The 23,665-nt window shown below is 44.6% G+C and overlaps 1 protein-coding gene and 1 long non-coding RNA gene across 3 annotated transcripts in view; one reads left to right on the plus strand and one right to left on the minus strand.

The window, feature by feature from the left end:
* Positions 1-4,265, minus strand: part of ADAMTS9 (ADAM metallopeptidase with thrombospondin type 1 motif 9) — a 211,691-nt gene extending 207,426 nt beyond the window's left edge. For both annotated transcript variants that reach the window (XM_048491555.1, XM_048491554.1), the window contains exons 1-2: positions 3,483-4,265; positions 2,048-2,457 (exon numbers count right to left, since the gene is read on the minus strand). In XM_048491555.1, coding sequence (XP_048347512.1) covers positions 2,048-2,457; positions 3,483-3,588 — 516 coding nt within the window. In that variant the 5' untranslated portion in view covers positions 3,589-4,265. The remainder of the gene's footprint in view (positions 1-2,047; positions 2,458-3,482) is intronic.
* Positions 598-23,238, plus strand: LOC125429943. The gene is made up of 3 exons (XR_007244070.1): positions 598-793; positions 20,478-20,655; positions 22,889-23,238. It is a non-coding gene; the product is annotated as an uncharacterized LOC125429943 (long non-coding RNA).
* The last annotated feature ends 427 nt before the right edge of the window (positions 23,239-23,665 follow it).

Genomic DNA, 23,665 nt, shown 5'->3' on the forward strand with positions numbered 1-23,665 from the left:
ATGCACTAAAGTGCCCAAGGGATGAAGTCAGCTCAGGAAAATATAGCTGAAACAAGTTCTGTTAATCTTTTAAAATGCTGCTAAATTTCAATTAACTATGCAGACGGGGTGGGGGGTGGGGGGGAGGTTAAAGCATTTGAGGGGAAATTTCCCTTTCTCAGACAGAATTTCTTCCCTCAAGGAATCTGATCTCACAAATATTAGTTCAACTGGATGAAACACACAAACATCTTGCCTACTCATGAAAGGCACTTGTTAGATACATTGCTTATATGTATCTTCAACATATTGGCTGCTTTCTCTGTGCCCCCCCTCCCCCCCAAGAAAGACCTCTCAAGACTTCTTTCTCCCCCTTTCCACCTTAAAGTTTCCAACACTAAGGAGGGGCCTGAGAAGATCCTGGATTCCCTTAAGGTCGTTCGCACAAGGAGTCTCACAATGCCAAAGTTCGGGTGATGCCTTCTCCATGAGGAGGTGGGTGGGAATAATCCTCTCCACGCATGTCTGGAATAATACACTCCCACCCCCTGCTGGGTCTTCCCCGGCAGAAATCCGGGCGGACGTCAGCCCTGCCTTCCTTCCCGCTGCCTCCGCCCACCGAACACCACCACAACAACAAGGAGTGAGATTACTACAACTGCGCAGGCAGCACTTGGGAGGAAACAAAGATTGTTTGGGGTGGGGGAGGAACAACGGGACTTCCCATTCACAGCTCCCCGTTCACCTTTTGAAGTACTGTTTTTAAGGGACTGCCAGTGGGGACCCCCAACTGCCGGACAGCCCTACCTGGTGGGTGAGTATGGCTGAACTTGGCTGCTTTGCTTCTCTTCCTCAGGAACAGGGGGTGGGGTGGGGGAAAGGAAAAGAATCCTTTTCACTCAGTGATGTTAGAAGAATATATTCCCCATCAGAAAATAAAAATGCCACACCACTGCCCCCCTCCAGTCAGCCCAAGTGCTAATTCTGGAAGCTACGCAAAGCAGGGATGCCCAAACTTTAGAAGTAAGAGCATCATATTACTGCTCTGAAAGATCTTCTGAACACTCACAGATGAAAGATCACAGTATCGTTCTCTACTTTCCTTTATAACCCGTAGGATAGGGGCTCACTTAATAAGAACTCGTCACAGAACTGACAGCATCGTATATAACTTATATGACATAGCCTCCCACCCACCCTTTTCAACGACTCTTTAAAAGCAAGGGTGATTAGGGGCACAGAATTACTGTGTCAACAAGGCTAAGGGAGTCTCCTATCTGGAGTAAAACTTCATCCCTAGAGGGAGTGGAGGAAAGAAACCCGCCCAGGCGCAAAGCTCCACCTTTGTTTAGGGTTCTGGCTGAGTATCCCCCGCCCCAAACCGCCCATCTTCCCCCCCCTTCCTCCAAAAGCCGCCTGGGGTAACCCCTCCTCCTTGCTTCCGTTCCCATTGCGATCCTGGCCAGACGTCAGACCAGTTCCCCTTCAAAGTTGCCTCGGTCACCACTGCTGTGCGGGGAAAAGTACCTGGCTCTAATGGCTCTTTGGAGAAAATACAGCATTTGCCAATCACCCTGGCTGGTCCTTGGCAGTTCCTTATTTGCTCCAAACGCCCCCCCCCCCGCCCCCTTACCTATCTATTTCCTTTAAAAGATAAACCAGATCTCACGGATGATGCTGTCTTAACTTTCCCACCAGTGGGGAAGGAGATGGAAGTTTAGATGTGTGTAGCTAGCTTTTCCTAAGCTGCAGTGTGTTTTGAAGTTAAAGGGGGGGTGGGTGGGGTGAAAAGCGAAAAGCTCAAAGTTGCAACATCCATCAGCACAAAACAACCTTTTTTTTAAAAGGGAAAAGGGGTTTTGTTTTAACTCTTTGATCTTTTAATTCAACTTCCCCTCCCCTGCAATCCAGAGAGGCTGTAGAAAACCACATCCAGGACTTTCAGGGATCCATGAACCCAAAAGACACTGAGAGTTAAGTAGAAGTTTTTTAAATCAGACAACGTGGTTCTGTTCTGCAAGTAAAAAGGGGGAGTCCAAAGGAAACAGGCTCCGAACCAGACACTTACCATCCCAGAACAGAGGCTGATCACGGCAGTATGTTGGGGCTTGGTATTGACATGGCCTCTATAGAAGCAGTGCTTAATATCGCTTTCCTCTGCGGCGTAAAAGTTTGTTTGGTTAACCCCTGGCTCTCCGAGGAAGCTGACAGTGAAGAGAGGGGCAATAAATCCCGCATGGGCTGTAAGGTTGAAGAAAAAGTGCTGCCCAAAGGCAGAGAGCTTGTAGTGGGTTTGGGTGGCACTGGAGGAGGAGGAAGAGGAGGAGGAGGTAGCATCCAGGCCCCAGGGCTCAGTCTCCAAAGGCAGGCTCCGCTTCGTTCTTTGAAAGTGGACCTTGGCAGAGAAGGGCTCTCCAAACTCATTCACCCGGGTCGGAGTCACTATCTCGTACTCGCTCAGCGCGTCCAGAAGTTTAGCTACGAAAAAAAAAGTTAACACAACAGTGCCCGTGAGCACACTGCGGAGGCGTGTTGGTGTGCTGGTGTCCAGAACTATTTAGGGTTACTTCTACCACGTGAGACGACTGCGGGGGAGGGGGGGAAGGAGCCAGCAGCTGTATTAGGTGCAACAGCAACCCCCTACCCCCCACATCAGTGGTAAAAACTGGGGGTGAGACCCGGGTTGTTGCCAGACTACTGTCTAGTTGTTCCTTTTCTAACGTGCTGTTTGATCACCAAGTGATGCCTTCGTTTCCCTTCCTCTACACTCTTAAGCAAAGCACCCAAATAAGAGGGTTTCATGCAGCAAACAGAGAGTGAGGGAGCTTCCCGGTTAGCGCAATGGCCCCTGAGCTGCCTTGCAAAAGGGATGCATGCACATAACCAGTCGGTTCTTATATAACAAGGCTGGACATTGCAAAATAGCAAGCGAGCAAACCCGCTAGCGACTGCAAGCATAGTTTAGGAAGCCCGCCTACTACCATATACCCATGCATGAACGCTGCTACGCTAATAGAACATAACCCCATAAGGCGTTGGAAATTAGGACTTTTTTTTTCCCAAGCCACAGATCTTGGCAATGAATAAATTCTCACCCCCGTTGGAGAGAGTAGCAACCGATTTTATAACAGTTTGTAACTACAGCCGGGGGAGGGAGGGGGGGGGGGAAGCGATGTGAGATCTGAAATGGAACAGATCAAAGTTTCGGGACAAGCAGAAGTTTGCAGCTGCTCGGAGCAGAAACACACGTGACACGCCGGGGGTTTGTTTTCTGAAGTTTGGGGCGCAGATCGCCGACCCAAGGGCTACCGAGCGTAATATTGCGGGGCTACCTCTGTAGGCGGAGACTGCCGGCGATTGCAATTACAGATGCTCAATGCCGCTCAGCAGAATTGCCCCCCACTGCGGCACCGCACAAGCCCCCAGCAAAGCAACAGCAAACTTCCCCCCCTTAAAAACAACAACAAACCCCTCAAAAACTGTTTCTGCTGCCAGCATCTTACCTTGTCTCGGATGCAACCCCTGAATCCTTGCTGTTGCACCGGCTACATTCAAGAAGTCTTGCAGGAGCAGCGTGCTTAATCCCACCGCCCATAACGCAAGCTGCATGGTGGTTTGCGCCGCTCCGTTGCAGCGGCCGGCCTTTGCACCCCCCCGTTTTGCAAAAAAAAAAAAAGTGATTCCACCCTTCTTTCGCCTTCTTGCTGCGGGAGGGGGGGGGCGGAGAGGGGAGGGGAGGTGGGTCGGAGCCAAAACTTGAGGGAGTTTTTTTTTCCTCTCCCTCCCTCCTCGGCTTCTCCCCCCCTCCTCCCAGAACTTCACTTTTAGGAAACGTGGGGCTTGGTCTCCTCCGGTTTGGGCTCCGCCGGGGCCAGAACTGCCGGCTCTGGAGAGTGGACCGGGAGGATCGGATGCACCAGCATGGTGCAAAGAGAGGGCACTGGCCAGGAAGCAGGGAAAAGACGCGGCGGCACTTTTGGGGGGCTGCCTGCCTGCTTTCCTGCCTTCCCTCCCTCGCTCCCTCTCCCCCCTGTTTGCTGGACGACCAGAGCGCTTGGGAACCAGTTTAGGATCCCGGAGGAGGGGCGAGATCCGCCAGATCAAATGCCCAGAGATCCCGCCTCCACTTAAGGAGGGGAGCGGGGGGAAGGGAGCTGGTTATCCTTCTGTGATGTCATGTTTCGTCCCCCCCCCCCCCTCTTAAACATGGCTTTAAACAAACAAACCAAAATCTGCTTGTGCGTTTTGGTGCGCTTCCCCAAGGTGTTAGTTAGGACTGCATGGTGAGGATCGGTATTATTATTAGAAACTCTTCCCCCCCCCCGCCGGCCCCCCCGCCAGCTTCTGGGGAAAAGAGGTCAAAAGAGCTTTGGAGATCAGAGAGCCCCCTGAAACTCTTGAGGAGGGATCACAGGGAGCAAACTGCAGCCTGAGCTGCCAACACGGAGAGACAGAATAATCGCAGCGACCCAGTGGAGTGGCTGCCCTTTGGTTTCCCATTGTGCGCTCCTTCCTCCTCCCCTTCAGGAAAGCTAAAAGGGCCCGCTTGAATTCTTCCCCCTCTGCTATAATTTGTTCTCTCCAAAAAGAAGGAAGCGACTTCCAGCCTTTGAAATTACAGGCAGCCGCCGGTAAACTCCGCATCTATTGATCCAGCCCTGGATTAAGAGTTAATCTGGAACGATCCGGCACTTTATTAACACTTTATGGAGTGTGAAAACCTTTTTAGCAGGCAGGATTTATTGACAGCCATTGACCAGGTTGATATCAAAGGGATTTACATACATAAATATTAATTTTAAAACGACAAAACTACGCTTCCAACTTTACAATTAGGATCAAAACCTTACTAATCCAATGTACTAAATTAAATTCATACCCATTTATCTAAGCGTAGTCCTGGTTATACATGCAGATCGATTTAATATCCATTTTTTTCCTACCATACTTAGGGGGATAAACTTTTAAAATGGATTTAAATAGCTGCAAACAATGCCAGTCACAAGTGATTAATACACTAAATTCATTATCAGTTATCTATTACATTCTTGATTTTGCTTACTATCCAGGCAAATGTTGCTATTTTAACAGTGATCTCAACATTCTAGAAAACATAATCATCATAGTGCTTTTCCTGTCCCTTCCTGGTAGTGAAAACCTTTTTGTGGTTTTGCTGAGCTGGGGATTCCCCCACTCTTGCGAGACAAAGAGTGGCCACCAGCCACAAAATCCCATCTTACTATTTGAATAACAAAACAGGACAAGAATGTGCTTCTTAATTTTTGTAGTGGTTCATTTTGTTCCACCTGTGCAATAAGGTGCCATCTTAGTTATTTTTTATTCAGAGCCATTGAGCCTTCTGCAAAAATGTAAAGGTTTGTTTGCTGTTGGAAAAAAAGAATGTTAACAATTGGCCACCTCTTGTTCTGTCCCAGAAATCAAGAGCTGCCTTTGTCCTGGGGAGATAAAAAAATCTCTTAGCATGGCTAGAGGTTCTGATCTTCCCTGTAAATTAGCTGTCTACCCTGCAATCAGTACCTAGTGTATCTATTGCACTGCATGCTATCTGCTTCTACCCTGTCTCCTTGGAGCTCAGTGTGGACATTGATCTCTGCTTTTCCAGACCCCCTCTTCAAGATATGGTAATTATCATCTCCCCCCCCAACAACATTCCAATTTATTCTAGACCTTTACCCTCAACTCTATCTATATCCTAGGCTGTGTTAATTCTCTGTGTGTATTGACCATTTGTGTACTTGATTTTTATTATTTTACTTTTAAAAATAAAATTGTTAAACTTTAAAAAAGGGAAAAAAGAATGTTGACTTTGTATTGAACTCCATTGAAATCAATAGGACTTTCTTCTGAGTAAACGGAGCCATATGACACAGCGAAATCTATGGGAGCCATAGGCCCTTTCCACACAACCAAAACGAAACATTTTAAGACAGGAAATAAAACGTTTCCTCTGAGGAGTTCCGCAACATTTTTAACCCAAACGTTGTACTCCCAGCCTGAAAAATGTTTTAAATGCATCCTCTATTTCAGCAATTCTTTTCTTAAAACATTTTCAAAATATTTTGCCTTGCCGTGCATTTCCCATGCCTTTCCCATCCCACGCCTGTCTGCAGTCTCTGGACTTCCTCCTCAGCGCCATGTTCTGTGCTCGCTCTGTCATCTCACTCATTTTTTCAGGATTTTTTTTTAATTTGGGGGGCTATGTCTTCGTAGCTATAAAGACACAACCTCTGAAGAATTACAGCATGAGGTTCTGACATATCGAAACATCGGATCCACAGAGAAGTAAAAAAAAATAATCAGAAAATGGGCAGGAATCGTTTTGAAGGGCTGAGTGTGAGCAAATGGGGGGGGGGTGTGTGATTGAAAATGTTTTCCAAATGTTTCATTGACATGTGTGGAAATGATCATCGTTAAGCATAATGGGCAGTCCTTGAGTTAAAATGGCTGCCTTTACTTCAGAATTCATATTGATGCGATGAACTGGATTTCCAGCAGAACTGTGACACCAACAAGTAAAAGACAGTCCAAAAGAGAGAGACAGAGAACAATGTCAACGTTTTGCCAACTTCTTCACCACCCTCTCCAAACACTGTGATGCTCACTAGTGATGCATCTATGATGGCACCTGTGCATAGAAAACAAGCAGCGTAAAGATGATGTCATGAATGAATGCTGTTCATCTCCCAGCACTTGCCAATTTAAAATTATTGTGATGGAGTAACTATATCACTACTCTGGCTAAAACTGGCATTTTGCAAGCATATAGCATGATATAATGCTGTTACAATAGTAACTCTGTATAGGAATCCACAGTCAACAGTGATCCTACCTGGAGGCATAACTGGAGGGTAGAAATGTAGTTCATAAAACACTTTTATGATTTAAAGGTGAATTTGATTTACACAGGCCCATAATTATGGTTCCCAAAATCCCACAGGCAGGGTGGTACTCAGTGACGTACCTAGGCAAAGTGGAGCCCATAGCAAAACTTGAGTTTGATGCCCCTCCATGGGCAGAGCAGCCTGGCCGTGGCACTCACCCTTCCTGAACGGCCCCAGCAGCCCAAGTTCACTGGAGGTAGAACTCCCCCGTCTTCCTGCTCTGCCTCTGGTGGCTTGTGGACCACTGTCCAGAGTGGGCAGGGCTTAGCCAGAGTGGGCAGGGCTTAGAAATCAGGCACCCCCATATGACTAAAAATGTCTGCGCCTTGGGCAACTGCCCACTTTGCCCAATGGGCGGTACACCTCTGGTGGTACTTATTGTTTAGATATATATGCTCAGAATGACACCCACAGCCACCTGGTGAATTTCATAACCAAGCACATCATGTTCAGTCTTTGACTTCTTCCATCTGAACCCAACACTCTATCATCGACCACAGTATGCCACAAATTCCAGACTGCAAATGTGGATTACAATCTATTGCAAATGAAGCAACCCTATCCTTTTCAGTGGGGAAGTTGCATCAGAATCCTGTTTTTTGATAGCAAATTCAGTTGTTTTAAATGGAACTTGTTTCTGGGCATTATGTGCTGCGTGCTGTCCCAACTAATGTGACAGTGCAATCCTAAACAGAGTTACATCCTTCTAAACCCATTCTCTTCAACTGATTTCAGAAGGGCATAACTCTGTTTAGGATTATGCTTTTCTAATGGTGTTTTGGCTGAATAATGCCCACTATAAATAGTTTTAACTGTTTTGTGATTTTACTAAAAATGTTACAATCACCGGTGGGCATTGCGCTTGCTTTCTTCAAAGTCCAAACTCTTGATGTCTTCTAATCAGAATAATTGAACCAGAGACTAAGAACTGTTTTGCAATTTTTATTCTCAGTGCCAATAATTGCAAAAGAAAACTTTGAAAAAAATAACCTTAAGAAGCAAACCAAGCAAAAAAAACCAAAAACAAATCCCAACAGTTACAAAAGAACTGGCGACTTTAGGCTCAAGGGGAGAGGGGAATCTCCTCCATTCTATTTGGCCCCTCATAATTCTTCCTGAAAGATATGAATTGGGTTCCATCTTGGTTTTATTCTTACTCCACTCATGGTTTAATTCAGACCACATTAAATCACCACCCCTAAGAAGCAACAAAAAGTCACTTTGGGCACTGCCTGCCTGCTGGGTGACCTTGGATCAGTCACACTTCTCTCAGAACTCTCTCAGCCCCACCTGCCTCACAAAGTATCTGCTGTGGGGAGAAGGGAAGGAATTTGTCAGCCACTTTGTGACTCCTTACAGTTGAGAAAAGTGGAGTATAAATCCAAACTCCTAATCTTCTCCATCCCCACAGACATATCATTGAGTCAGACTATTGGTTTGTCAGCGATGTCTACTTTGATGGGCAGCAGCTTTTGGACAGCTATCTTCCAGTTCACCACTTACCTGATAACTTTAGGTGCTCAACCATGAAACCCCATTTCACTTTTTACATGATAATTTCAGGTGCTGTAATGAAACTCCAGCCTTTCCCCCATAAAAGGATTAGTTGGAGGAAGGGATTCAAACCCACTTCGTTTTTTTGGAGTACATTTTAGTGCCTTTGGCAAAACAGGGCCAGGCAGTTCTAATGAAGTGAGATTTTCCACAGTGTTTTGGCCCAATATCTAATTACATTTTCACCCCTAAGCAAAAGAGTCTTCAAAATGCTCCGATTTAAGTGTTTTGCACTCCCCCACCCTTGGTTTTGGTGATGGGGATCAGAGTCTAGGTTAGCCAGATGCAGATAATGAAACGGCTCAAACCTTGTTGAAAGGATTACATAGTAGATGGAATTTCTCCAAGTATGACTTTTTATGTCACAGTACTGATGAGGAAAGCAGTATTTTCAATTCTACACAACTCCTAAGGCCATAGGAACTATTTCCAGAGTTGGGCTAGAGTTGCCAATTTGCTCTGGTTGTTTTTGTTGTTAGAGCTCTTACGCCTTTGAGAGTTGTGAGGTGAGCAGAAATTCAGCAGGTGAAACTTCACCAGAGGAGGCAAACTTCACCAATCTCTTGTTTAAATTTTGGTCTTAAAGAGAACAAAGGCTCTACTGGACAAGTGAGTCATAATTAGATGATGGATGTGTTTCCTGTAGTTTGCCTCATTTTGGGTGGGGGAGGGAACCATTGATGGATTTTGAGTACTCAAAACTCACAAAGGCTCATTCCGCACATGCAGAATAATGCACTTTCAAACTGCTTTCAGTGCTCTTTGAAGCTGTGTTGAATGGCAAAAACCACTTGCAAACAGTTGTGAAAGTGGTTTGAAAACGCATTATTTTGCGTGTGTGGAAGGGGCCAAAAAGAAAATATAAATCCCAGTCACTAAGCTTTCCCCTCCTATCTGTCCTGAGACCCTTCTGACTCCCTTCCACAAATTGACCAGGTGGCAGAGTGGAGATATAAGAATTCTCCTTCCCAACCTCTGCCCAGCCCTCTAGAAAAATACAACTGCGGGGATTTGATCAAAAAGGGAGCAAAGCAATATGTCCCATCCACATCCAAACGTGTGCATCTTGCCTAGCTGTGTGCTTTGAGCACCTAAAAAAGAAATTTGTTGTGAATCCGTTGCTGTATACATTTGGGTGAAATGGCACTCACAGTCACTGCCATGGGGAGAAAACGTGCTTGGGGGACATTTCTGAAATGGCAGGCTATCACACTGGTCAGCAGCTCAGCAGAAACGAAACTAACATGATGTGGGGCGGGAGAGCTGGTGGTGAGGTGGGAAAAATAAAGCAGTTGGGCGCTGGTGACATTCCCTTGGGGGCGGGTTCAACCCAGGATTTTGCAAAAAGATCGTAACTTTGCCGACTTTGGGGAAAAAACGGGTTGAGGGAAATATAGGCCCCTTCCGCATTGTAGGAGTCGACCTTAGATCGACTGGAGTCCGACCCAAGTCCTCCGCACAGACGTAGCGTCGGACTCGTGTCTGACTCGACTCACCCCCCTCTTGCCGTTGAATTTCTGAGCTCGACTGGGGGGTCGAGTCGACTGGTGGACTCGGGTTGCGCTCGAGCCGAAGCCGATGGAGTGCGGAATCTCCGTCGACTCAACTATGCCATCTAGCCAATCACAGCTAAGTATTTTGCCCATGCGCAGAAGGGGAGACTCGTGGCGGTGGCGAAAAGCTTTGGGCATGCGCAGAACAGGGGACTCAGCAACCAATTGGAACGCAGCGCAGGGAGGTGGTCCTGCCCTCTGAGCTCGGCTCCGCAGACACGAGTCAGCTGCTGTGCGGAGGAACGGGAGGACTCGAGCTGAGGTACGATTCCACCGACACGAGTCGAACCTGAGTCGCCTCGTGTGTCCGGAAGGGGCCATAACGGGCCAGTTCTGCTTTGAGGAAGGAATCCATGCGAAGTACTTTCCCCAAACGAGTTATTCCCTTCATCAACCCATTATATTTCCCCCGCGCAGAATCCACCAGAATTAAGAGCACAGCCTGAGGCAAATTGGAATCTGGATCTGACATTATTGGAGGTTCATCTACATAACAGCTCTTTGTTCAGTAAAGTGTAGCAGCAGCATTGGTGAGCTGTAAGAAACTCTAGTCCACTGACAGCAAAGTCAGACTACGGTTTCAACCTCAGTATAAAAAGAAACGAAGTTTAGATGGCAAAATATGTGACACTGTCAGTGGTGAATACCACACAAATTTGTTTAAATGGTCTGATTTCCCTGTGGGCAGTAAGGAAGCCGATGATCATGCCTGAGCAATTTGTACTACAATGGCCTTATAAGCAGTGCTTGCCTCCAACTACTAGGAACAGAAAAACTCTTTTATGTATACCACACATTGTTAACCAATATGAAGACTGTCTATTATAATCTCAAGAATATCACACATTGTTTACCAAGAAGAAGATTTTGCTGAGTAAGCAGTATAATTAAAATGCATGTTCTTTATGAGGAAGTCTTTCCCAATTGATTGGGCAGCCTCAACACAGTTGTTTTGGGGTTTTTCTGTATTACAGGATCTGAGATATCCAGGTTTGAATCCCAAATCTGCCTCAGAAGTTTGGTGGAGGACTTTGGCCCAGTCATATCCTCTCAGCCTAACTTACCTCACAGGGTTGTTGTTAGGTAAAGTGAAGGAGAGGAAAATTATGAGGTTTATAGTAGGGAGCAAGGCAGCACAGACTGGGAGAGTGAAATATTTCTAATCCTTTACAAAAGAAAAGGGGTTTAAGAATCTGCATGAACTATCAAAGCCAATATGGTGCAGTGGTCAATTTTCAGATGAACATCAAGGGATCCCAGTCTGCCATGGAGGCTTGCTGGGTGAAGAGTTTGGCTTTATACCCTGCCTTCCTCTCCTGTAAAAAGTGTCAAAGTGGCTTACAAATTCCTTCCCTTTTCCCCACATTTTGTGAGGTAGGTTGGGCAGAGATATTTTGGAAGAACTGTCACTAGCCCAACGTCACCCAGCAGGCTTCATGTGTAGGAGTGGGGAAACAAATCCAGTTCACCAGATAAGTGTCCACCGCTCATGTGGGTAAAGAGTTTGGCTTTATACCCTGCCTTCCTCTCCTGTAAAAAGTGTCAAAGTGGCTTACAAATTCCTTCCCTTTTCCCCACATTTTGTGAGGTAGGTTGGGCAGAGATACTTCGGAAGAACTGTCACTAGCCCAACGTCACCCAGCAGGCTTCATGTGTAGGAGTGGGGAAACAAATCCAGTTCACCAGATAAGTGTCCACCGCTCATGTGGAGGAGCAGGGCATCAAACCTTGTTTTCCAGATTAGAGTCCGCTGCTCCTAACCACTACATCATGCCAGTCATATTCTTTCAGCCTAACTTATTTCACGGGGTTGTTGTAAGGATGACATGGAGGAGAGGAGAACAATGTAAGCCACTTGGGGTACCCATTGGGAAAGAGGAAAGAGGTATTTGGGGTCCCCCATTGGGAAAGAGGCAGGGTATGCCATTTGTTGGGAGGTAAGGTGGCGTGATACATTCTGATCTCATCAGATCTCAGAAACTAAGCAATACTTTGAAAGGACATCACCAAGAAAGACTCTGCAGAGGTAGGCAATGGCAAACCACCTGTGCTTCTCCCTTGCCCTGAAAGCCCCTTGCTGGGGTCATCGTAAGTCGGCTGCAACTTGACAGAACTTTACACATGCACAAGGCATTTGTTATAAATTGAGCAGCCCCATTTAAGGGGGCTTTCCAGCATTGTGAGGAGGCCAAACACACACACAAAAAAGCCTCCCCTATGCCAGAAAGCCCCAATTTGGCTTAATGGATTTACGTCACCAAAAGGGTGGCATAAGTCCCAAGACCTGGTTGCCCGCATAACAGGGCAATGGCCAGGTGGAAACTGACTAGTGTCAGCTCCTCCCCCACCTCCACTTAGCTGGCAGCGAGGGCACAGGTATTGGTGCGGCTTTCAGCATCACGTCCTACCACAAGGGAGGGCCACAGCAGCTGCCCACAAGCGGATCTCCACAGTTCCATCAGGGCACGTTCCATGGGGAGGGCAAATTCACTGGCACAACCATGTCCCCCCAACCCCGGATGGGGCTGTAATTCTGAATATGGTTCATCAACAACAAAAAACCACGACTGCTCTGGTTGTTACTTCATGCTGTATTGCCATCACTCTTTGCAGGAGGCAGAAATGTCCTTTCAGTATCCAAACTACCATCAAACGACATCATGAGCGCAGTGAGTCACAGTGACGGCAGAGTTGGTGAGTGGCGCAAGTGAGGGACTGACAGCCTAGTAATCAAATAATGGGTTACTGAGGCGCAGGGGTGGAGCAAGGGGGAACTGCGCCCGGGGCAAATGCGCACCTGCACCCCTGCCATGGCGCCGCCCACCCCGCCACGCTCCGTAATGCCCCCACACCGGCACGCACCCGGGGCATCGTACGCGCCCCCCTGCCCTGTTGGCATTATCCGCTACTGAGGCACATGAAGTGATCTCAAGTAAGAGCGGGTCCATTCCACTTGGCAAGGCAATACAGATGACAGATGGCTTCCTAAGGGCCAAACTAGACAACCTTTAAAAACCCAGAATGTCTAATTTAGCCTTAAGAGTATATGATATTTCCCTCTCCGGTAAACACTCTGTCTGATACAGAAGTGTTTAAACAGCTCTACTTGGAATCCTACTCAAGCCTATTCAATGGGTTATATTTCCAGAGAAGCATTTTTAGGATTACTCTAAAAATTTGATTGATTTCAGTAGAAACTATTTCAGCAGAATAACTGGTACAGAATATTAGAGAAGCACAGGATTCATATTGTTGCTGTTATTGAACACAGCCTATTTGAGAATCTTTGCTACCAAGTATTACAATCATACTTATTTTGGATATAAATTCAGGATTACTGTGGAATAAATGGATGATAAGACTAATAGGCTGCGAAACCAACGGGACTTCAAGATGCATCACTTTTGTCTAAAAATTATTATTGAACTTTCAATGTGGTTTCCAAACAAAATCGCCCTGTATAATAACAACTGTATCACAAATAAATCATGATAAACAGCTTAATAAACCCAAGTAGCATGAAAATGTCAGATTACAATTGATCTAAAAAGATGGAGTTAAATCACAGAAACCTCTTTCCTCCCCAGATCAGCAATGTGTAAGTGCCGGGGGGGGGGGGGGGGCTTTAGAATGTGGAAAAATTTGATTAAGAAACTCAGGGCCAGCTGGAGGGACTGGGGGAGGGGTTGTAGTAACGCTGATGAGGTGCCACTACAAAGAAGGTCCTGTTCTTAGTGGCCACCCACTTCACTTCAGAGGGAAGGGGCATACAGAGCAGGCCTCAGATTAAGACCTCCAAACTCAGGCAAGCTCACATGGGAACAGACTGTCCTTTAGGTATCCTGGCCATGGACCAGATAGTGTCTCAGGTAAGAACCAAAACTTTGAATTGAATCCCTACACTTGATGGCAGCTCCTGCCAATTTGTATTTAAAGTGATTCATATGAAAAAAATACTATAAAATCTAAGAGAAGATTTAACAAGCAGCACAATAAAATCTAATAGCAGGCCATTAAAATCTATTTCAATCCCTTTTGTTTTATTTTGCTTTCTAAAAAGGAGTTGGTTTTTATGTACATTTAAATGATTCTATTTCTGGAGTGATTTAAAAAAAATGACTTGCCCCTATCAAGTAAATATATAAAGAGCACACGCCAGTGCCATTTGTTCTTTTAAACCTTCCCTATCCTGAAACTCTCAGTACAAGTAATTTTATTAACACGTGTGACCAGAATAGAATATTTTAAAAATAGGAGTTGCCAACACAGGCCTGGTAAAAAAAACAAATGTTCTGCCTCTCGATGTGTTAAAATGGGCCGCTGAAGCTTTTCCTGGCATTGAGGTAAATAATATCACCTAGTAAATAATGTTCAGGCTCTTTTAAAGGGGCAGGATACATGCTGTTTGTGTGAAGTGCCATCCAAAACTAAAATTAAAAAAACATACTTTTTTTCAAATTAATCAGAACAAATCAATCCCAGAAGAGAAACCTCCTTACTCTTTCTTGCCCACAAAATGCACGCATTGATAAAAACAATCACTACAATCCCATTTTCAAATTAAGCCTGCTGGGCAGGATAGACCATAGTTCAGTTGGTTCAGAGCCTTTGCATTGCATGCAGCAGATTCCAGGTGCAACCCTGTTACCTCCGGGTATAAAAGGATCAGGTACAAAGCAATGAGAAAGTAGGTTTGCCAGTAACCAACAGGAGGAGGGGTGGGGGTCTTAGCAGGGGCAAAATGAGGCTTTGGCCTTGATGTCAACATGATGACATCATTTCCCAAGTTTTTGGCCAAATACTAGAATCCGTCCCTCATAGTTGACAATCAGTGGTGGGATCCAAAAATTTTAGTAACAGGTTCCCATGGTGGTGGGATTCAAACTGTGGCGTAGCGCCAATGGGGCTGGGCTGGGCTGGGCGGGGCATGATGGGAGCGGGGCATTCCTGGGCGGGGCTGTGGCAAGGATGAGGCCGCTGCGCTGGTCCTTGGGTGGGAAACGAATGCATGCAGGCGCAGGCTGCCATGCACGCCAATGCACCTCCTGCTAGACTGCTTCAAGTTCTGTGCGCTACTGCTGAGAGGAGGGGCGTAACTAAGGCCAAAATCACGTGGCAAAATCACCAATTAGTAACCCCCTCTCGGCACACACAAATAATTAGTAACCTACTCTCGGGAACCTGTGAGAACCTGCTGGATCCCACCTCTTTTGACAATGTGATGACTTCTGGAAATGATATCATCACACCACCAACATCAAGAGACAGGCTTCATTTTGCACCTGGTAAAACCCACATCAGTCATCTGGCTAGTGCCAGAGGGAGGAGGCACAAAACAGGGATCCGCCATGTTCCCCCACCCCCAGAGCAGATCTGTCAACCCTATGAGAAAGACATTGACATGAGATCCTGGAGAGCCAATAACAGTCAGAATCGATGTAACCCTGCAGAACCCTGGCTAAATTGATCCCTTTCCTAAATGACCTTTTCCAGTTGGAAAGTTGGGGCTGGGGGCTCAGATCAATAAGTGACAGCGCCCTTGTGACATGGCAAGAAAATGTGAAATTGCTTCGGGTTTTTTTAAAAATGAGGGTCTTATAGTTTGAAGACGAAACCATTTATCATAAACCCATTTATCGCAAACCATTTATCACAAAAGGTAAACCATTTATCATAAATCCAACAACTGTACAACCGGAGGCAAAACTGAATCATAATGCCTATGAACATGGCAGCACTTGTAGAGACAGGTTCTTCAGTGCCCTTCAGAAAGGGCACTTAGAACAAAGGCAAATCCTAGTAAACAGTGCCCAGTAACAGAAGGAAAACAGGAAGTCCAAAATGTTAACTTAATTCAGCCCTTCTTCTTCCCTGTATACTCCTTCAATGGCTCTTGCTGCTGCTCTGTCTGGATACTTTTTTGGGCCTGCCCCCCCCCCCCCAAAAAATTAGCTGTTCCCTCAGTCAACATCTAGGGTATTTTCCCTGATTAGGCCAGTCACTTATGGGGGGTGGGGTCAAGTCACAGCTGACTTATGGTTTCCCTGTAGGGTTTTCAAGGCAAGAGACATTGGCCCTTTCTGCACATGTAACCCCCATGCTCAGAATGGGTTGACCCAGTAAGGGGTGGAGACTCAAAGCAGCAGAAGGCTGCAGAGCTCATTTGGAGGAGACAAGGCTACCAGATTCGGACCTTGATTTCTATAAGCCCTTAACACCTTGTTAAGATAACTACAATGTTGTTGGGAACTACTGGGAAGGTAGTTGTTCATTTTTGCTATGTTGTAAATGTTGGAGTTTATTATTTCAGGGTTTCTTTTTTTGTGGTTGTAATGGGTGAGAGTTCTCCTGGAAACCTTCATCATGTTGAATCCTGTTCATCAAGCCCTTGGAGTCTTCAGGAGCTAACCCTCTTGCAAAGAAGAATTGGACTTGGCAGTATCAGTAGACTGTAAATATAAGGACTTGTAAATGTAAAACAGGACCTTGAAGTGTGATGTTAAATGTTGATGTTTGATGTTATATGTTAAGAAAGTAAACTATTTTGTTTTTAAAATTTGTTGTTGCAAACTGATTCCAAATTCTGCCCCACAGAACCCACAGATAGAGGTTACACACACACCCCTGAACATTTTTGCAAATTTTTGCAAAAACCTGTCTGTATTCCTCCCCACCCTCCCCTCAAAAATGTTTCCTGGCTGTCATGTTGTGGTTGTTTTAGGTTGCTTTTTTTAACTTCTTCTTAGATCTGATGCTTTGAGGCTTCAAAGCCTTGTGCTGCAATTCTCTAGCTATGCGAACACAGTTCCCAAAAGAGAAAAAAAAACCCTGACGAGGAAGTCTGGGGACTGCGGAGTGGCATGGGAAACGTTTTAAATCTGCACAGCAAGTGAAAACACTTCCACCAAAGAATCACATCCAGAAAACAGTTTTCAAAAAAGAATCGCTTGTTAATAGCAGGCAAATAAAAAATGTTTAGGCAGAAAATAAAAAAAAGGTTTTGGGCTAAAAACCATGTGGAACTTCATGGAGGAAACATTTTATTTCCTGGGTCGAAACGTTCTATTTGGTTTGCGCAGAAAGGACCATTCAGAGGTGGTTTGCCATGGTCTACTTCTGCATCACAACTCTGGTATTACTTGGAGGTTGCCCATTCTTACCTGTCAGGGTTGGGGCTGAGAATGTATGACTGGCCCAGGGTCACCCAGCAACTTCCCATGGCAGAGGGGGGATTTAAACCTGGATTTTCCAGGTCCTAGTTCAACGCTTTAACTGTGCTGGTTCTCAGCCTATTACATACCTGCAAAGAAATTAGCAGGCCAGACTGACTGAGGTCCATATGTGAGCAGCTTTACTAACTGACCATGCTCTAAGTTCTTTTGCTCCCTAAGCCATACATTCTAAAACTTTTAATCAAAAGTAAATGTTAAAGTGGAAATAACATGGCTTACACATAGACAATACTGAGATTAACAGATCAATGGTCTGACTCAATAGGGATGGGGAAATTTGGTAAAAGGGCAATTTGTACTTGGGGCGGGGGGCAGGGGAAACCAAGAGCATAGGAAAGGCAGATGGGTAACACTTGTGACACTTTGGATTCCAGATCCAACAAACTGAATAAGAAATTCAACTCCATTATTGTAGATAAGGCATGCACTAAAGAAGGCAGCAGGAAACAAGCCATATGTGTTAGCAAACCCCAAGCACCCTGCTCTAATGTTTAGCTAGCACTGGCCATGACACAGATTTTTTCCAAATTGGAAAGCGTTCCGATGCAAAGTTAAATAAGTAATTTAAATATTTAAATCATGGTAAGTCCATCTAACAAGATAGATTTGCAGCAGAGGAGACCCAGCAACTACAGATAAACAGATTATAGTTACATAAATGAGGTGGAAATTTTCCCAAGGAAAAAAAAATACAGCACCACAAAATCTTCTATTTGGCATCACTGGCGCTGGCCAATCATTCATGAAAATGTCTTCCTTGCCAGTTTGGAACTGCAGCACATAGCAGCAAAACAGACAGCAGCTGGAGATGAGTACTGTATTTACCTGTGCCATTCAGAAAAATATCTCATTCGCATACAAGTTACACTTATGTACAATGATTTACATTTTCTTTTTGTGTATAAACTTTCAGAGCTGTCTTCCTATGGGGCAATTAGGATATTATCATACCCTGTTTCCCCGAATATAAGACATCCCCGAAAAATAAGACATAGTAGAGGTTTTGCTGAAGTGCGAAATATAAGGCATCCCCCGAAAGTAAGACATAGCAAAGTTTTTGTTTGGAAGCATGTCTGACGAACAGAACACAGAAAAATAAGACATCCCCTGAAAATAAGACATAGCGCACCTTTGGAGCAAAAATTAATATAAGACACTGTCTTATATTCGGGGAAACACGGTAATAGCGGCACTGGCTCGCTCATTTTTCTTATGTCAAACTGACCAAATGGAATGATCAAAATGTTTAGAATGATTTTTAGCAGTTGTGGCTTCTTTAAAAACTTTGGCTCTTATAGAGGCATGCATGTTATTTTCTACACTACTGCGTGTCACTTGTTGAAATTAGGGTGCTACTATGGAATTTTGGATCTTAAGGTGTCATGTTAGTACTTAAGCTTTGCTTCTGTTCTGGTTTTAGCCTTCTGGTTGGTTCTATAGCCCTAATCCTGTTGCATTGTTTGTTGAATATCCCATTGTATGGACGCACTCTGTGAATTTTCCTGGAGTCCGGCTGAGAAAGGCAGACTATAAATAATATAAATAAAAATAAAGGAATGCTATTATTTCATTATTTCTAGCGGTTTTGCTTTCTCTGCTTGTTATAGATCTTACTGGAAAGATCTTACTTTGCTCTTTTGGATTATTATTATTTTTTTGGCTTGGAACTGAGTTGGTGTCTAAGAACAAATAGCACTTTGTAGTTTATGGGATGATTCATGTTGGAGCCTTTGTTCTGAGGTGAATCTAGATGTTATGGTAAAATTGTTTTTAGTTGTTTACATGTGCTTTGCCGATTCTCCCATGAAAGGTCAGTAAAAAAAACCCTCCAAAATTACTTATAGAGAGAGACAGCTCATTACCAGCTTTACCCTTTGCTCCTTCCTCTTACGCAGACACCAGTACAAACACTTTGTGTGTAGTCTGCTAAGTACTGTCTGTATGAATTCCGTGGTTCTACAGTGAGATGCAAGGTTTTCCCTTGGGGGGTTCTGTCTCGTATGGTTTCTGTACGCTAGCGTTGTCAGCAATCTGAAGAAAAAAAATATCTTGCTGCTTTAATAGAAGGGTAATGCATGAAAATGAGCAGGTGAAGCTTTTAACGAAGTGGAGGGAAATAACTTTGCCTGGTGTTAAAAGAGCTTCCCATAAAGCCTCTATTAAAAGGACAGGGCAGTGTTTCTCCAGGCTGTTGGCAACCCTAGCTGAACTCCTGACTAATGGGCTATGAACTGGACAATTGCTGTGACCTGAATGGTGACCATTTTTTTCTCTACGAGCGGGAGATGCTGTGAGCAATTCCCAACAATAGATTTCTCCATTATGCATGTGTGCAGGAGGGCATGTTTCCGTAATATCACCATGGGGTTCTGTCTGCTGTTGCATATTCATCAAGGTGTTGTCAGAACTGTCACTGTGATTTCCAGATGGTGTTGGTGTTGACAGGCATTCTCTAGGAGTTGCTGGGCCTGGTTATCTATGGCGGGGATGGCTGCAGCCCCAGAGAGCCAGGCCAGCCGTCACTGAAGTAGCCAGCCGTCACTGAAGGTGTCTGCTTCAGCAGTGATGCAAAAGGAAGTCGCTCCCAGCTTCCGCTGTTTTCTGCCCCTTCTGCACATGCAGAATAATGTACATTCAATCCAGGCCCCTTCCGCACACGCGAAATAACGCATTTTGAAACCACTTTCACAACTGTTTACAAGTGGATTTTGCTATTCCACATAGCTTCAAAGAGCACTGAAAGCAGTTTGAAAGTGCATTATTCTGCATGTGTGGAATGAGCCCCACTTTCACAATCCAGCTTCAAAGTGCATTGAAAGTGCATTATTCTGTATGTGCGGAAGGGGCCTTCGTAGAGTGGCTGGGTCCAGCTCACAGCTTTGATCACCAGCATTTTCAAAAAGCAGGGGAGAGGATTTAAACTCCTTGAGGATTCCCCCCCCCCCCAAATTTTTTTGATTTTTCTGCAGACCCAGGGGATCCTCTGAGTCTGCAGAAAAACCTGTTGGGGGTGAGTATGAAGATTTAAGTATTTGCAGGCAGAGGCCAAACTTCAGAATTAGATAGAAAGATATCAATAATTATTAATAGGCTGCCCTTCCCCTTTCCAAAGTAGGGCAGTTTACAACAAGAATAAAAACAAAGTCCTTGATAATAAACAAGTGCAAGTTGGGGCGTAAAAGTTCGGGTCAGTAAATAGAATACCATAATTATAAAAACGTTACAGCCCTCAACCACAAGCCATCTCTGTCTTACAGGCTCTCCAGATCTAAAAACGATCGATTAAGGCCCAGGTCTCTTTGGACAGAGAATTTCACCGGACAAGAGTGTGCGCCAGGGATAACCAGAAGATTATCAGAAGAAGCTCACAAGTCCTTTTGAAGGTGGAACAGAAGAGCTGGTCACACAAATGTCTGTGCTTTCTGCTTTGCTGTTGTGAGTGCATAAGACTGTGGCTTCTTTACACCAACACATTGCTTATTTGCCAGTCACTAATGACTGGGAAAAAAGCCTTTGTTGAATAGATGTAGATCCCTAAACAGGGACTATTATACCCCAGAGATCACTTTGAAAAGGGGGTGAGTGGTTATAGAGGCAGACAGCAATTATGGGGACTCAAGCTCAAATCCCCGCTCAGCCATGAAGCTCAATAAGTGGCCATGGACGAGTCATTTTCTAACACACAAGGATAGTGAGAATAAAATAAAAGAGGGGAACGTTATGTAAGTTGGCCTGAGTGCTTTGAAAGGACATGTTTCCACCTGTTAACAGTGTGTCCATCTGTTGAACAGTGTCAACCTAAGCAGGGATCCTTTTAAACACATTCAATTCAGTAAAATTAGTGGGGTGTAATTCTGTTTACAATTGTACTGAAGGTGGTCTCATTTCAAGTTCTCTTCACATATGTCATTTTTCAATCAGTCTTTGGTCTGGGCAACTGTTTTGTCCCAGGAGTTTCATTTGTTGCATCACAGCATAGTGGATTGTTAGGAATAATATTGGTTACTAAGGCCCTTTCCACACGGGCGATTTACAGTGGCCCAGGGAGGGCAAAAACGCTGTCCCTGGGCTGCTGTTTGCACAGGAGGGGCTGCTGCATTGCAGCAGCACCGTCCTGGCCATCTGGGAGCAGCGTGAAGCCGCCCCTTTTAACCTTGCTCAATGAGCAAGGTTTTTGCAAAGAGGCGTCTTTTCATCAGCGTGGTGCAAACCGCACCGCTGGGAAGACACCTCTTTCCCCGTCGCTTCCACTCAGCGCTAGCGTGCGAACGGTCCCCAAGCCTCCACCAGCATAAATTATGCCAGTGGAGGCTTGACACCGCGCGTGTGCGGAAAGGGCCTTAGAATAAAAATTAGGATGTCAGATTTAATGGTACACAAAACTGTTTGTCCTCAAGAACAAAAAACATAATTATCCATGGGTATATAAAAAGGGCAGGTGGTTATCAATTAATTCCAGCTTGAAGCTAATTTGGATAGTGGTAAGCTTGTAGTTTCAATACAACATGGCTTACAGCAAGACAGAAAATGAGATACGTCAGAATAATTGATTGTAATGTCTTATTTGTGTAATTTTCTGTAGGCCAACTTATCTATGAGAGATAGTAATTAAGTGTATATATGGAAGTAGATTCTAAAAAGAAAGTTCTGTGACAAATGGTAAAAAATATTCAAACCCTTAATTGGCTTAGCCTTAGCCAGTAAACTATATTTTGATGTTACACTGGTTCTGAAATACCAGAGGTGGAATGCAGCCTATTCGCACCTATTCAGTAGAACCGGTTACTAAAATTTTCTCAGTTCGGAGAACCGGTTATTAATGATTAACTCCACTAGGGACAAGGGGGTAATCTCTGTCCCTGGGTACAACAAATCTCGTCAAGTGGGGGATGCAAAATCATTTCCAGGGTCCCCTGCGGCCCCCCTGCCCCCCATGGCATCCCCCACATGTGTATGAACTGTATGAAATCATACAATATATAGTAATTCTATTTTTTTGTTCATTGGTATAAAGGTTGGGAAAGTATTATAGGTAAAGATTTTTCATTTTCTTTTTTCCCCTTGAAATTTATATTGGAAAGAGAGGAGTTTAAACTACTCTTTTAGATTAAGGATTTTGGATCTCTCCCTCTGTTAGTTTTCTTTCAAGTGGAATAGATAAAGTAGTTATAGGAATCTGAAGGGGAAGTAGCAAGTAGGGAGGGAGGGGAATATGGGAAAGAGGGAGGCAATATAGGATGTTTTAGTTGGGGGGTTGAGAGAAATACGCAATTAGATATGTTTGTAATATGTTAACAATTGTAAACAATTTTTGGTTTCTCTCCTTACGTTATTATTTAATTATATAAAAAGAAATAATATACTACCATACGGTATATTGCTTTTTTAATACTTTAAACAGTCATTATTTGAATCTAGAGCGGGGTGAAGGGGAACTGCACCTGGGGCGCGCACGCCCTGCGTCCTTGCCATAGCCCTGCCCAGGAATGCCCCGCCCCGGAATGCCTGGACATGCCCCCGTCCTGCCCCACCCAGCCCCATTGGCGCTACGCCACTGTTTGAATCCCACCACCATCGGAAACTGTTACTAAAATTTTTGAATCCCACCACTGTGAAATACGTTATTTTTTTCCATTCTTTGGATGAAATATTCTCTGTATCTTAATAGGAGAACATTCCAGAGCCTGAGGAGGGCAGGGTTTGGGGAGGGGAGAGACTTCAGTGTGGTATAAAGCCAGAGAGTCAGCCTTCTAAAGCAGCCATTTTCTCCAGGTAAAATTGATCTCTGTCACCTTGAGATCAGTTGGCATCCTAGGAGATCTGGAGGTTGCCAACCCTGACTCTAGAGTGAGAAATTACTCAGGTGGTTGACATGATCACTCCCAGTTCACTCCCAATACCGATTGGTGGTGGGGGGTGGGGCGAGATAGTAAGCTACTTTGAAGTAGAGAAAAGTAGGATATAAAAACTAACTCTTCTTCTTCTTCTTCTTCTTCTTCTTCTTCTTCTTCTTCTTCTTCTTCTTCTTCTTCTTCTTCTTCTTCTTCTTCTTCTTCTTCTTCTTCTTCTTCTTCTTCTTCTTCTTCTCTACACATACAATCAAATAATTACACATTTCATACTGCCAGATTGTTTCGATTGGTTAAGATTAATCAATTGGTTACTGGCTGGGGATTAACCAATTATTGATCATTGACCCAATAATTAAACAAGTTTAATTTATCTTAGATAAATGAAAAGCATTGTTCCACTTTTGCTCTTTGCCAGTATTTGTTATGGATCATCAACTGGAAATGGTATAGCTCAGTGATAGCGAACCTTTTCGAGACCGAGTGCCCAAATTGCAACCCAAAACCCACTTATTTATCGCAAAGTGCCAACACGGCAATTTAACCTGAATACTGAGGTTTTGGTTTAGAAAAAACGGTTGGCTCCAAGGCGTGTG

This window comes from Sphaerodactylus townsendi, linkage group LG03 (assembly GCF_021028975.2).
Source record: "Sphaerodactylus townsendi isolate TG3544 linkage group LG03, MPM_Stown_v2.3, whole genome shotgun sequence".
NCBI classification, from domain to species: domain Eukaryota; kingdom Metazoa; phylum Chordata; class Lepidosauria; order Squamata; family Sphaerodactylidae; genus Sphaerodactylus; species Sphaerodactylus townsendi.